Raw genomic sequence first — 16,414 nt, 5'->3', positions numbered from 1 at the left:
AAGCCTACTCAAACACAATAAACAGTTTGTTAACACGCAAATCAGCTTCAAGGAAGTCCTCTAGGCCTCACCTTCTTCCTGATGGCCACTCCCTAAACCCCCACTAAACACATTCTGGAGTTGGCAATGTATCTAAACCTTATTCCACAGAGTGGCTCTCAAGTATCTGAATGTGCTCTATATGGCCCGTTTCTTCTTGTCCCCCTGGAAAGCCTAATCTTCCCACTTCAAACCATTTTGATATGTGGTCCCGTGAAACTGACAGTACAGAGCGTGGTGGCGTCACCTCCTTCATCTTAGCAGCCCTGCTTCTACTGAAGGGGTCCTTCAATGGGCGGGGGACTAACTCAACAACCTGGCGCTGCTTTTGCCTTTGCAGTTCCCGTTCCACCAGAGGCACTCATTTACCCTGAGAGGTTAGCATATTACAGCAAGGAGAAGGAGAAGCAATAAGCAACTTTAGAGTCTGCAGCAAAATAAAAATCATAAAGCCAGCCTCTGTCACTTAATTTTCTAAATCAAATTCCAGTTAACCTATCAAGGCGATGGTAGAGAGAACTTGGGAAACAAAGAAGTCCCTGCTACACACAAAGATGAGAAATCATATTACTCTCAGCCCTCGGAAACTGCAGAGGATGAAAGAGATGGAGTGGAGGTGTGTGGACTGCCTACTAGCAAGGTCTAGACAGCCGTGCAGGAAACCAAGAACAGAGGCTGGCGATATCAGTACTGCCCTCAGATCTGGGCACGAAGGCCCCACTGCAGTGCTCCCCGTGAGGCTGCCGGGCCCCCTTTCCGGAGCATTCCCCCAGGCACCAGGGGTCACGGAACTCCAACGGGAGCCCACTTGCAGGGCCTGCACTGGCTCTCTGGACTGTGCCGCTACTGTGTGCGCGCCCTGGGGCCCAGGTGTGATGACAAAGCCACTGCCTGGGGGAGCTGGAGGCGATGTGGATCTTGTCACAGCATAAGAGAGCCAGCCCTTCAAGGCGTGCGTGGGTGCCTCTGCGGGGGGAGGGCTGGCCATGGGCTGCGATCCCCGAGGAGGCCAAGATTTCTAGACTTCAGCCCGTTTCCCTTGAGATGCTTGATAGGGTGACGGTGGTGGGTAAGGAGGCCGGACACATAATGTGGGCAAAGACAACTTGGCTCAGACTGTGTGGAGTAACCTCATGTTGGGATGGAAGAGGTGCAGGGGGACGGAGAAAGATCAAGTTTGGGGGTGGGTGTGTGTGCAAGAGTCACCTCCTACACTCCCTCCAAAAAGAAAAGAAAGTGGATGCGCATTCTGCTGATATCTCTAACCACGGCAGGGAGCCAGGGCTGGCGAGTCAGGGGATGCCTTTTCCCTTTGCCTCTTCTGCTTCAAATGAGCAGCACTCATTGCCAAATCATGGCCTGGAGGGGAAAGTGAAATTAATCGTGCACTTAAGCTATTCACAATTATTCTGCATCACTTGCTGCCCAACCCCCAATCTGTCATTATGACATACTTGTTAGTTTGAAAAATGAAAGTTGCTCAGTCATGTCTGATTCTTTGTGACTCCATGGACTGTCCCATGGAATTCTCCAGGCCAGAATACTGGAGTGGGTAGCCTTTCCCTTCTCCAGAGGATTTTCCCAACCCAAGGATCGAACCCAGGTCTCCCACATTGCAGGCAGATTCTTTACCAGCTGAGCCACAAAAGAATGTAATTCCCTAGCATGAATTCTAACTCTTACAATATGTAGACATATTTATGTGGTGCCCCTGTGACCTGAAGTCCCAGGAGAAACCGTTTTCGCTTTCCTCTACATCCAGTGTGGCTCAGTAACACTGACGTGGGAGGGGAGGTTACCAGATATATGAAATGAAGACCATGTTTCAGGAATAAAGACCCAGGAGTTTCTGCAAAGGCAGATGGGATGGCATGTGTAGGGGACTGGTGGGTACAGAGAAGTCTCACTAAAATCAGGGAGATTGGTGGTGGCCTGGGATTAGAGCAAAAAGGCCATAGCCCTGGGACTGTGTGATCAGAAGCAAATGGCAGAAATCCACCTGGTAAGGCCATACTAGAGCAGCGGCAGACGCCCAGCAGGCACATCAGCGCAGCAACCCCGAGTCCCCCCGACTGCCCCACTGCCTGCCAGGGGGCACACACACACGGGCAAGGAGCAGAAGGAAAAACAAAACAGAACCCTGATACCAGAAGAGAGAGATCACTTAGCTGACAAATGCGAACGGTCCTGCTCCTTAACCTTGTCTACCCTTTTACAGTCAAAGACACGGGCGAATGAAGCCTGGGTCCATTTGAGAAAATCTGCATTTTCTTAGCACCACTGAGCCTTCGTTACCTTTCAGCCCTATTGCCACAGACTAAGACCATACTGACCTTTTTAGGGTGGGAGCAAAGACCACAGTGTTGAATCACACTCAACCGTTACCTAAACCTTTTTACAATTTAAATTTGCAAATAATTATGGGGTTCTTACTTCTTCCTCCTTCCAAGGTACTTTTTCTAAATCAGTGATTGGTTCTCAAATTTCAATGTGCACCAGAGCCACCTGGAGGACTTTTACGAGTTTTATGATTTTCTCCATACAGGTTGTGGACATGTTAATTTTATAGATACGTGGTTTCTGTTCGTTTTTTTGTAATCATTAAGAGGAATCTTCTCTTTAAGCACACCTTCTAACTTAGCTTAGGTTTATATGTAAAGTTTTTTATTCTTTTTAGTAGACATTTTTATTGAACTATAATTACACACACAGAAAAGTGCACAAATCTTAAGTGTCCAGCTTGATATTCATAAAGTGAATGCACCTATGTAACCAGCACCCAGATCATGAAACAGAACATTACCAGCACCACACACCCTGCCGTGTGCTCTTCCAGTCCCTGTGGGGCAAAAGAAACCAGATGAGAACTAATGTGTCCATTATGACTCCATTCAGCTGCTGCTAAGGTGCTTCAGTCGTGTCTGACTCTGTGCGACTCCATAGACGGCAGCCCACCAGGCTCCCCCGTCCCTGGGATTCTCCAGGCAAGAACACTGGAGTGGGTTGCCATTTCCTTCTCCGATGCGTGAAAGTGAAAAGTGAAAGTGAAGTTGCTCACCGTGTCTGACTCTTCGCAACCCCGTGGACGGAGTCCAGGCGAGTACTGGAGGGGGTTGCCATTGCCTTCTCCGACTCCACTCAGAGAAAGTTCAAAAACAGATGGTGATTTAAGTCATGATGGTGCTTACACTGGAGAAGTGAGGTAGTGACTAAAGGGCACTGATTTCTGACATCACTCATGATTAATTCTGCCCGTTCTGAACTGCATCTGAATGGCATCAGAGCATGCACTCCTCTATGCCTGGTGAAAGCTACTGATATTTACGTATTAGTTGCATGCAACTGCTACTTACACCAAGTTCTCATAGCTTTCCAACAAATTCCTTTAGGTTTTCCAGATGTAAAATTATATTTGCAAATAGTTTCCCTCTACCTTTTCAGTTCAAAAGTCTTTCATCTAATTTCACAGACTAAAACCTCCAACACAAAATTAAGTAATAGAGGTACTAGGCGTTGTTCCTGACTTTAGTTGGAAAGCCTCTCTCAACATTAACATGCTGGCTTCTGGGGAGAAGTACATGTAAAATGAATTACTCAAAAGTTTCTGCTTATTGAGTATATTTAACATATGAATGCTCAATTTTGTCAATTATCTTTGCTGCAAAGATGGAAATAATCACTATTTTTCTCCTTAACTCTTTAACATAATGTACTAATATTATTCCTGCATTCTTATAATAAACCCAAATTAATCATGACTTAATAGTGCTTTTGAATTATTTGCCAATGTATTGTTAACATTTATGCACTGATATATTCATGTAAGAGCAGTCTACAATTTTCTCTTTGGTACAATCTTTGTTAGGTTTTAAAAAACGCCATCATGTTCACTTTACAAAATGAATTTAGAAGTCTTTTTTTGTTTGTATTTTCTTACCCTTTGGGGTTCAAGAGTCTCTTAATAGCCCCTGGAATTGTTTAAACAATATTAGGATTATTTCATGACAGTCTGGTAGAAATACCCTTGAAACAATCTGGGCCTGATACTGTTTTGGTAAAAAAGCCCATTTGTTTCAAATGTCTGTTTCAACTGGGTAATCTCGGCAATTGGCATTTTTCTAAGAAAAGTTATTATTTTCTAATGTATCATATAAAATTACATAGTGATATAATTTTGAAAATTTTCCTGGTTTATGGTTATTTCTCTTGCTATTGAAACTTTTCCTTTTTTTGTTAGAAAGTCTGTTTGTCTTATCGCATCTTCCCCATTCCCCCTTTCCCCATTTCTTTTAATCCCTTCCTTCCACTTCCTTCAGGTTTGCTTTTTCCTCCAGTTTTTAAGACTTGATTATGTAATTCTTAGCTTTTCCCATTTTTACTGATCTTGTTCTGAAACTATACATTTCCTGTCGCAATAGCTTTTTCATAGTCTTGTGGTCATGTCCTTCTGGTGTGCTGTCACTGTCTGAGGGGACACCAGGCTCTCCTCTTCCTATTCCTCAAGACAATTCTGAAGAGGATTTGACAGTAATCCTTCTCAGGTTGTTTTTGACCAAATGAGTTTTCCTGTACTTTTGAGGGGAAGCGGGGCCCTAGGATGCCTCGTCTCTGTTCTCTGGCCCTCTAAGTTCCTGTTTCCCTTTCACAGAGTGATCATCTATGTCCACGTACCATGTCTTTGTGTACTGACCTTTCTTCTATGTATCTGGACTCTCTCTTCTCTTTGTCCTCTGGGACCTAGCCGGTCCACTCTGGATTCTAACTCGAGCAGGGCTTTGTCTCATTAGGTTTAAGACGCAAACAGAAGAGGGCCCAGGCTGCTCCTGCACAACGACCAGACCACACTATACTGATCTAACACGTACTGCACGTGGGGACCTGTACGGCCCCTTCCAGTTCCAGCTTTTGCTCAGACTGGCCCGCTGCACTTTCTAGTGAGAAAACTGTGGGCAGTGTTACAGCTCTGTTCTCAAGGCTGACAGAAACCAGCTGCCTGCCTTTCACTTCCTCCCACACAGATGCTGAAACTATGCTGGTCAGTGGGTTGTCCAACACTGTATTTTGAAGTTCACGGGGCCACCCTGTCATCTGGTTTTGTAGAATGGGATCTATGGTGATGCTAGTTACTCTAGGGTCGAATGACAATATTCAGAAACTACACTGCTGCAAATCGTCTTCCTAGAGTTTCAATTCTGTGGGATCTCTATTATAGAAAAGAGAGGTTTTAAAAACAATTTGAAGATGGTTATAACAGAAATTATAATTAGGGGTTTACTGTATTCAGGTAGTATGCTAAGTACTTAATATGTATTATCTCATCTGACCTTCTGGAGAAGGAAATGGCAACCCACTCCAGTATTCGTGCCTGGAGAATCCCCTGGACAGAGGAGCCTGGCGGGCTACAGTCCATGAAGGTCACAGAGTTGGACATGACTGAAACAACTTAGCACGCACACATCTGACCTTCAGAAAACCTTGTTAGATCCACTCACCTCACTGTATCAAAGGGGAAGTTATGGTCCAGTACGACACTGGTGAACTGGCAGATCTGGGACTTAAACCCCAGTCATCTGACTCCAGAACACCTCTTTACGATAATGACACGCAAATGTTATCAGACCCAACAAACCATAGTTTCAAACGATGTACCCCTGTTGGAAAAAATTTCTATTTGAGTTTAAATATTTATAAATGATTGTTTAAAGATCTAATTAAAATGTACACATATTATAGGTCAAGTCTAAAAGCACTTTTAGATGATAAATAGGTTGAATTGTGTTTTAACGACCTGATCAACCTTGTTTTCATGCAGATGCCCAAAACAAGGGTTCTACCACAGTTTAAAAAAATACCATCCTGGAGGTGGGGAAAGAGCACAGGGAACAGACTGACTGAGACTTCATAATCCCCCTTCTTGTTCTATTACCACTGCTAAAGATCAAGTATACATATGAAATAGTGCTTATAATTTACTTTATTCATACTTTCCTGTAACTAACTATTTAGAAAAAGTTGGGAATAGCTTCTCCACAACTCACAGTGGCCTGGTGGATTTTTGATCACTGTGCTGCTGTGGAAGTGAACACTCGCTGGGCGACAGTTCCTTAAGAATACCTCTCAAGAGCACGTTAATTAGAATCGCACTGTAATATATAATCTTATGCTACTAAATTATACAAGGAGTTAGAAAACATTTAGCAGTTTTATGAAATACTCTGACCTTGGAATTCTACTTCATACAAATATAGATACTAACTTTTTTAAGCTTCCAACCACTAATGGCAATTCAGGAAAAAAAAAGGGGGGCTTTTTATATAGTTCTAAAGCCATTACATACGTGCCATTTTAATTCCTGATGTCTAAGAAATGTCTTAGTTTGAGATGTAAGTGTCTTAATTTGTCAGGATTTAAACCAGTGCAAACTGGAATAATTCATGGAAGGATGACATCTTTCCCCACCATCAGTTCTCTGATTTTATTTCTATTAAAAAAAAAAAAAAAAAAAAGTTGACTTTGGCAAACTGAGGTTTAAACTAAGCATGTGAATAATAAATGAATCATTTTGTCAAGCATATACTAGGTTTCCCCTGGGATCATTATTTAAGGGTACTTTTTTTCACCACTAAAAAAGGAAAAATTTAGATATTACAATAATACATAAACAGATACTAGTAATTTAGTTTTTATCCTGATACTTTACTTGTAAACCTAAAAATCCAACATGTATTTTCACCAAGATTTTAACTTGAACCTAGTCCCTCTGGTGAAGTGATTTCCTTCTCCGTTTCAGAACTGCTCTCGTAACTTTGTCACTGAGCAAACGGTGATGGGTGTGATTCATTGATAAACTGAATACTAATAAAGGTAAGTTTTTATACCACTCCTTTATAATTCAGGTAGGTCACAGAATGAAGAAAACAGAACAATGAAAGCAAACCCCAGTCCTTAACCTCTAAGGGATACATTACCTTCCCACTTACCTGAAAATATTACAAAAATATGAATGACTGTGTATGGAGCTATACCATTAAATTTAATTGAGTGGTGCTTTTTTTTTCACTTAAATGTTTACTTATTTAACTTAAAAAAATTAGAAAATCATCAGTTTGAAATGAGAAAAGCTAAAACACTGGGAGCAACAACAACAACAATAAAAAACCAAATGGTTAAAAATAACTCAGTTATAAAAATACAGTTTACAATTTATCTCAGAAAAAGAAACAAAACCACTAAATGTTTTTCCCTCTAGGTAAGATGGCTTTCTCTGCAGAAAGGGGAAAAAAAAAAGCGACTAATGATTCGAGATTAAAATCAAACATAACTGTTATTTACCCCAGCAACATCTAAAACAGATGACCCACACAGCACAAAACTTTCCCATTCACAATCACATACAGTTAAATTACTTTCTCCTCAGTTACATAATAGTCTTTTTATAACAATCTTCCTTTAGGAAATTACTGTATTAGTTAAGCCTATTCATTCTTGCTATGAAGTTAATTTCATTTGTATAGCCCACAAAAGTTTAATTGGCACATTTTACTTGAGAATAAGACAAAATAAGTCATTCTTCTTTTAAAAATTATGGGATCATCTGTTTTCAGAGAATAACCCCAGATACTTAATTCATTAAAGCAATGTTCCACCATAAGCAGTCAAGCTTTTTAAATGATCACTAAGTGCTCACCTGAAGATTACCAACGCTATGTGAACTGTAAACTTCTTTTGAAGATTCATGTCCATTTTATAATATGATACAATTCTGTAGTGAAGTTTTTTGTTTTTGTTTTTTTAAAAAAAAGATAACCTACATACATACAGTTAATTTGCCTCAAAGAACTTAGAAATACAGTATAAACATTTAAGAACCACGATGGAGTCCACTGTGGTTCAAACTTCAGCAAAGATTTTCTTGAAACCTAGTACAAAGGTTACTGGCTCAAGACCATACCCCAAAGTGACATCAGCGTCCGACTGTAAGACTACCTCTTAAAAAAGAGCACACTTGGTTACACATGGCTTTTAACCTCGGGCTACAGTTAGGCTACAAGTCCTCCCCACCCCCCCCCCCAATCTAAAGCTAGTCATGTGGAGATGTGTACGTCCTCTGAGCACTGTTTAGAGTCCTTGGTTTTCCAGCTCTGATGGAGATCTCGCAGGCGCTCAGAAGTCCGTGTGCTTACATTCAGGGCAGGATGAACCTTACAAATGCCACTTTCCTCCATTAGTGACAGGCCACAAATTCCAAAGTATGCATGCAAAGCATCTGAAAATAAGACATTTTTTTTTATCACAACAGGTATATTTGTACAAAATATTTAGCTACTTATCAGCCCATCACTACATTAAAAATAAATTTAGAAAAATACTAAATAGTTTTGAAATATTTGCTTTCTCAAAGTCTCAAACCTCAAATTTTAAAAAACTAGATGATCAAAATCAGATGATATTCAAGAAAATATCACTAACAAGGAAAACAGTTCCTAGCTTAAGGAGTGAGTCCACCAACATCTTCTGTGATTGAAGAATAAACAGGAAGAGAACTAGCAAAGATTCCTCACTCTAATGGGTTTTCTCTTTTGCTGACAACAGACTATGGAAACAAAGATGTTTCTATCATAAAAGGAACTTTTCTTCTTAAAAATGAAAATAAACAAACCTCAGAATCTAAGTAGCACTGCATTCCCTGCTAAGTTCTAACTCTGACAATTCCTAAACCACACAATGCCAACACTGTGTTAAACGGAAGAAGCCTGGGCAAAATAACCCATTCTGGAATGCTGTACTATATTTAATTTTCCTATTTCAAGTAATGTCAGTCACTCTAAAAATATCCGACCTGATAACAAAAACAAGCTCAGACCTTCTGTTTGGTTGTAATAATGTGACTGTTCACACCAGAAGGATTCTTCCGCACTGGCCTTACTACAGTTTCCCATCTTTCAGGGGCACTAACTTTCTCCCATTAAATGACCACTGAAATCACACGGCTGTTGCCTGCATGACAGCCTTATATGGAGTCCTAAAAGTGCTCAGAGTTCCGCTGTTATGGGAACACTTACAAAAAATAGATTTTGTACTAGTCAAAATTTTTTTCTATTTTTGAGTTGGTCATTATTTAAAGCTTCATAGGCTATTAAGGTTCAAAACATCTTACCAAGTCAAAGTGTATCAAAAGAATTAAAGAGAAAGGTTGACTTACATAAATATCATTTAGTTTTCATAAAAGGAATGACAGATAGTTGTACTTATTCAGAGTTATTTGTGCAAAAGTTATTTCACCAGTTAGGTCCACGTTAATCCCCTTTTATGTTTTTTTCAGAGAATGCTTAAGACTTCTTCCAGCTCAATTTCCTCTAATTTTCACACACACACACACAAAATTTGATTTTTCCTATTCTATTTTTCTTGCAGTTATGTTAAATTACAAAAGGCACAAAGCAACATTAAATTTTATTGTCTAGAAATGAGAAAACTTTTCTAGGAAAAAAATGCAACAGAAAATACACTCATGATAATGTAAAATAGGCTCTTACATGTTCCAGGTAATGTAAAAATAAATTTTTATTCCTCAAAAGGATTTTTTATAAAAGTTAATGAAATAGAAGTTAAACATTTCAAACCTTAAAAATAAATAATAATCTCATCTGTAGGTGGTGATGTATTTGAGCACTTTAGATGTAGAAATATACATTTTCTTCATAGTAAAACTTAATTCCTTTCATAAGTTTTTCCTGTTAATGTATGTAAAATCTCTTTTGTGTCAAATCTGTCAATAGATTGATTTATTAGAACCAAGAATAAGCTAATTAAAAAAATCCTATTAAAATAATTTTTGTAACAGCTCTGGAAACAAATCTTTTTCCACATAAATTCAATTTATCATACAATGATTTCTATGCTCTGTAATGTACAGGATTAGAAGACATTGCAACATATCTATAAAGAATATTACAACCAATTATTTACACAAATACTAAACTTAGCCACTGACCTCTCTACAAAAAAGCTCCAAGAATTTTCTTTTAAAAAAGTTAAAAATTTGATTGTAAAAAATCAAAATGTATCTCAATGTTTATATAAGAAATGTTTTTCAAGAGTGTCATTTCCCTATTCTCATTATTTGTTAAAATAGCACCATGTACTGATTGAAAACAATGGAATTGATACCAAAACAATTGTTTTCTTGAGGAACTTTTAAAACATATTTACAGCTATGGGTTACAGATGCCAAAAAATTCTAAATATTCCCAGGTGGCGCTAGCAGTAAAGAACCCACCTGCCAGTGCAGGAGATGCAAGAGACCTGGGTCTGATCCCTGGCTTGGGACGATCCCCTGGAGGAGGAAATGGCAACCCACTCCAGTATTCTTGCCTGGAAAATCCCATGGATGGGGGCCTGGTGGGCTACAGTCCATGGGGTCGCAAAAAGTTGGACATGACTGAGCAACTAACACTTTCTAACACTTAGAAATAAAAAGCACTGTACTTTTTTTTTTAAGAAGCATATTTTGCATGAAAAAACAAGTAAATATGGATATAAGGAAATATTCCCGCTCTCTTCAGGTACACAAGTATGATTCCATGAGCCCTTTATTTGTATTTCAATTCAGGTACATATTCTAACTGTAATAGTTCTATGACAAGAGATGAGGTAAAGAGGTTCTAGGCTAACAATAAAAACCATGATATTATTGCAATGTTGTAAAAGCAATCATTTCTTGAATCTAGTTTCATGTATTTATAGCTAATACTTTGTCAATCTGATTATCAAAAGTGTCAGTGTTCTGACTTATTTTTAACAAACTCTTGAATTCAGATTTTAGAGGCTGTAAATAGATCATTTTACTGGAGGTTTTGAAACCTAAGAGGGAGGGGGAAGTAGCTTGGAGAATGATTTCTGAAAAGAATAAGAATTAGTTCTCTCTTGGATTAAAGAGTAATTTATTCTACACATAGCTCAAGTGACAGCTAATACTCCTAAAGATTTTGGATGAACCAAATTATTCTATTTTGAATTGGGACCATTCAGACCACCTGTCTTATTGTCTGCAATAAAATAATACATTGCTAAGTGAAATATTTGGGAAAAATGGCAAACTATACCAGTATCTTGATAATTAAACCCTTCCTTTACACCCTGAAGATCCTAAATCTACTGTAAACTTAAACAATTTACCTTCTTAAAAACCTTACTTAAAGTAAGTTTATAACTGTGGCTATATTTTCTATCATATACCCTTTCTGACAAACACTTAAAGATCTATTCAATAAATAAAACAAAGGTTGCTCTGGATTTACACAAAAAATAAATTACCTGGATGACTATCTGGCCACTTGGCAAATCCACCAACGAGGCGGTCTTGAGTTGATAAGATGTAATTTCTATTTTTCTCAAAATTAGTATACTGGAAAATTTTCAGAAGCTGAAACGACAGTAACAAATATAAATTTATTGACATAAAACTTTCATATCAACCCATGGCTCAAATTTCAGATATATATAATCTAAAAAACACTTTTCTCTAGTTAAGGCTCTCAAAGCAAGCCTAAGGGACTTGGAACATTTAAAATTATCAACCACGTTAACTTTTAAAAAATCATCTACTCTCATTTTCGTGACCCACTCACTATTTCTTTCTTTTGAAACAGATCCCAATGACTTCTCTGCAACATATTCAAAACACAACTTGCCAATGTGTTCAACTTCACCAGTTATTTTTACAAGGGCAATTTTATTTATCCATATTCTAACTCTTAATAATAGATTTCTGAACTGTTAGTTATGAACTATAGTAATGATAAGTAAAAATATTTTTTAAAAAAGGACAGTAAAAATTATTAACCACATGCTAAAGACAATTTTGAGAACAGCAAAAAATTAAAGCTCTTTAATTAAGAAAGATAAAAGGTGAGACAAATACAATTTTAGCATAAAAAATTAAGTAGCTTAAAGATTCACGACATGTATTGTTCTTTCTCCCAAGATCCTATTAAATAGAAAAAATAAAGGATAAATCAAATTGTGAAGAGAAGAGGGTCAGGGGATGGTGAGCACATAAGAAAGCTCAAGTGTCACAAAGCAGCTAAAAGTGTGTTAATAATATTAATCAAAGAGCCACAAAAAGTATTAAAAAATTAACAAAGCAGTATCATGTTTCAAAAAGCAAAATAAAACCAATTAGAAAGTTATGGTACTAATAAGAAACAAACTTATTCATTCATTTTGATTTAATAATAGAATATAAGCAGTGACTCTTTACACTCCTGATACTAGAAACACTTTCTAGTATCAAGTGGCACATGGGTCATTACACAGAAAGAAGAAACTCTAATCTTACTTGGTTAAGCAATAAAGAATATTTACACAATTCTAATAAGTGATTATTAGTTTTCAAATTTTAAAATCAACCTACAGGCAAAGCATAAAATATTTGATCATTGTTACTGAGCAAAATACAAATGTTACCTAACTTGACATTACACAAATAAAAGTAAACTGACAGATTTAGAAGGAAGTGGAAGAGAAAAGGTTCAGAACTTAAAAAAAAAAAACCCCAGTAACAATTTGCTGGAAAAAAAGGAGACCAAAATCTTCATTTTTCACTGCTGGGAATCAAAGATAATGTCTAAATGTGTTAAGTCAAGCAATCAGCATGTTTAAGGTTATTTAAAGTTATCCACAAGAATTAAAATTTTTAAAAGTTGCCTCTAGAAAGTTGTCAAAGGCCACCAAAATCATACAAAAAGACTCAAGAACAAACCTGAAGGGGCTCCTACTGGTTAGAGATGGGACAATCTGAGCATTAACAAGAACAATGTAATGGACTAAAACAGATAAAACATATTAAAATCTGTGAGTTCACAATGGTACTCAAAGGGTAGAAAAGAAAAAAACCCTAAAATCCAATTATTTTATTGGAAAACTTTAGAGGATGCTAGAGAACCAACTCAATGGATGGAATGAACACTATTAAAATTAAAATAAATAACCATCTGTTTTTCTCTGTACAACCACATCTTAAGTTAAAGTGAAATTCTTTACAAAAGGACACTAGTTAGTAAATTTACAGGGAATGATAGAATACAACCCCCAATGACATAATGGATCTAAGGAATGATGCTCAATGGCTGCTAAAACCATTCTGTAAGAAGATGATGAAGGTTTTACACACCAGCAACAAACAATCCAAAAGGAAACTAAGAAAGCAATCCTACTTATAACGCTTCTAAAAGAAGCCACTAAATACTTGAGAATACACTTATCCATGGAGGTAAAAGCTTAGTATGCAAAATACTATAAAACACTGGTGAATGAGATTAAAGATCTAAATAAATGGAAAAGCATCCCATCATCATGGATAGGAAGACAGTGTTAAGATGTCAACACTACCCAAAGCAGTCTGTAGATTCAATGCCCTCTCCACACAAATGTGAACAGCCTTTTTCCTAAGAAATGGGAAAGCCAATCCTAAAATTCGTAGGAAATTGCAAAAACAATGTTTAAAAGAAAAATGCTGTTTTGGCTGAAGAGCCAAAACAATCTTTAAAAAGAAAAAAGTTGAGGACTCATACTTCTTGATAATGCAACTTAGAATGCTACAGTAATTAAAATAGCAAGGACCAATGCAATAGAATGGAGAGCCCAGAAATAAACTCTCACACACACATCAGGTAGGTGACTTTCAGCAAGGGTGCCAACACCACTTAATGGGTACAGAACTGTCTTTACAATGAATAGTACTAGGAAAGCTGGATACCACATGTAAAAAGATGAAGCTGAAGTCCTTGATTTATATCATTACAAAAATTAACTCGAAGTGGATCAAAGACCTAAACTTAAGAGTTAAAACTAAAAACTGTTGCAATAAAACATTGGGGAAAATCTTCATAATATTGGATTTGGCAATTATTTCATGGAATAACAACCAAAAGCCCCGGCAACAAAAGAAAAAAATAGATAAATCGGACATTTCTACAAAGAAGATATAAAGATGGTCAATAAGCACATCAAAAGATGCTTGGTATCACTCATTATTCAGTTCAGTTCAGTCACTCAGTCATGTCCGACTCTTTGCGACCCCATGGACTGCAACACGCCAGGGTTCCCTGTCCTTCACCATCTCCCAGAACTTGCTCAAATTCATGTCCATACCCATTAGGATGGCTATTATAAAAAAATGGAAGAAACAAGCCTTGGTGAAGATGTAGAGAAACTGGAACCCTTATACATCACCAGGTGGAATGTAAAATGGTGCAGCCATTGTGAAAAACAGTTTGTTGGTGCCTCAAAAATTTGAACACATAATTACCATATAATCCAGCAATTCCACTCCTAGTTAATTACCCAGAAAAAATGAAAGCAGGGACTTGAAAAGATATTTTATACCAATGCTCATAACCACCTTATTCACAATAGCCAAAAGGTGGAAACAATCCAAGTGTCCATCAGCAGATGAAGAGATAAACATACTGTGGTATATACATACAGCATAATATTACTCAACCATAAAAAGGAATGAAATTGTGATATATGTGACAATATTGATGGATCTTGAGAAATATAAGCCAGACACAGGACACATATTACATAATTCTACTTATATGATGTACCTAGAATAAGCAAATTCATAGAGACAGAAAGCAGAAAAGGGGTTACCAGGGGCTGGAGGAATGGGAGAAAGGGGAGCTATCGTTTAGTGAGCAGAGTTTAGGTTTAGGGTGATGAGAATGTTTGGGGTATAGATAATGGTAATGATTACACAACACTGATCTGTACTTACAAACAGTTAAACTGATAGATGTTACATTACATATATTTTACCACCATAAAAAAAAGGGAAGAAAAACAGGTTGATGGGGAACTTTATAATGGATAAATCAGCTTTGACAACTCTGGAGCCCTTAGATCAAAAAGGAGAGACAACCAGAGACTGATTATATTATATTCCTCTTGATGTGATGCAATAGAAAATATACATCATCCTGACTTGATATTTAACGATAATAAGGCGTTATGGCTGAATTTTTAGAAGACAGAATATTACATCTCCATTCTTTAAAAAGCTATCTTTGTTTAATGATTGTACTGAAGAATTTCCAGATAAAGTAAAAAGGGGTTATCTAGGAATTGCTTTAAAATAATACAGTGAGGAGGAAAGTGAGTAGCTGTATGAATGAATGAAGGCTGGCTTTGCGATAAGAACTGCTGAAATTGGCTACTGAACATACTAAGTGTTCATTATACACCATTTTCTCTTTTCACTATGTTTGAAATTTTCCATAATTAAAAAAATTAAAATGGTGCACCAGATGAATGGTACTAGAAGTGAGGAGAACAGAAAAAACATTCTGTTTTCTTTATTTAACCACATGTATAAATTTTAAGAGAAAAAATTAACATGTTATATAGATGATGAATATACTTTTGTTAGATTCCAGAATATCAGCCCTAGGTGATACTTGCAATTTTAGGATATAGAAAACTGTGGGTACTCAATGGCTAATAATCTTATGGATTTACACATATCAAAAGGTAGCAGAGATGGGGAAAATGTATGATCATATTAATGAATACATTTCAGAAGGCTTATATAAATAAATGAATAAAAAACAGAAAACTTTAAATAGTTTTTAAAGGAATTACCCATGGTTTATCTTTTAAGGTATTTTCCCATAAATCCTTTACTGGTATGTTCAGACAGATCTTCCATCTAGGTGGACTACTGGTAAGTTTCAGTTACAAGCTTTTTATAACACTACACCTAGTTTCTTATATAGGTTCTAGACACTAGAGTTTTATAAGAATAAAAATTTTTAAGTAGTACAACAGATAACTGAATTCTGTGGAAAAACCATACAGTGACCAGCTTTGCCAAAGCAACAGGAAAAACTTTTTGGCTTTAACCTAACAATATTTAATGAACATTACAAAGACCAAACCCTTTAAGCACAGTTTTTATTAACAAAGAGTAAAAGTTTCTCATTTTTATTATTTCTCTTACCTTTAGAGTTGCTCCCACCCAAAAAGAGTAACAGGTGTCAACAGGCTTATTAGGCCTTCCATGATAGCCATTCTGCTGTCTCATTATACACCACCGTTTTATCCTGTTCAATTCTTTTTCTGAGAAAACTTCTTCCAGTTTACCCATCAGGCACAGTGACGCAATGCCACAAAAAGTCGATCCTCCTGTTAATTAAAACCACACAGTACTTTAAACTTACTAGATGTCTAGGAAAGTAATATGAAATGATTGAAGAAAAAAATGGTTAAGTAATTCTAGAAAGCAGTGAAAGAAAAGTAAAATTAAAAGATAGTTTTCATATTACTATTTTATTTACTTAAATTCACTATTTAAAATAACCACTAGGCACTG

The 16,414-nt window shown here is 37.0% G+C and overlaps 1 protein-coding gene across 1 annotated transcript in view; it reads right to left on the bottom strand.

Annotated features, from left to right (window-relative positions):
- Positions 1 to 6,904: 6,904 nt before the first annotated feature.
- Positions 6,905 to 16,414, bottom strand: part of PGGT1B (protein geranylgeranyltransferase type I subunit beta) — a 52,235-nt gene continuing 42,725 nt past the window's right edge. Inside the window, exons 7-9 of the mRNA XM_043920120.1 lie at positions 16,043 to 16,227; positions 11,356 to 11,464; positions 6,905 to 8,305 (exon numbers count right to left, since the gene is read on the bottom strand). Coding sequence (XP_043776055.1) covers positions 8,124 to 8,305; positions 11,356 to 11,464; positions 16,043 to 16,227 — 476 coding nt within the window. The 3' untranslated portion in view covers positions 6,905 to 8,123. The remainder of the gene's footprint in view (positions 8,306 to 11,355; positions 11,465 to 16,042; positions 16,228 to 16,414) is intronic.

This window comes from Cervus elaphus, chromosome 12 (assembly GCF_910594005.1).
Source record: "Cervus elaphus chromosome 12, mCerEla1.1, whole genome shotgun sequence".
Lineage (NCBI taxonomy): Eukaryota > Metazoa > Chordata > Mammalia > Artiodactyla > Cervidae > Cervus > Cervus elaphus.
Note: the sequence above shows the minus strand (reverse complement) of the source record. Positions and strands in the feature narration are given on the sequence as shown.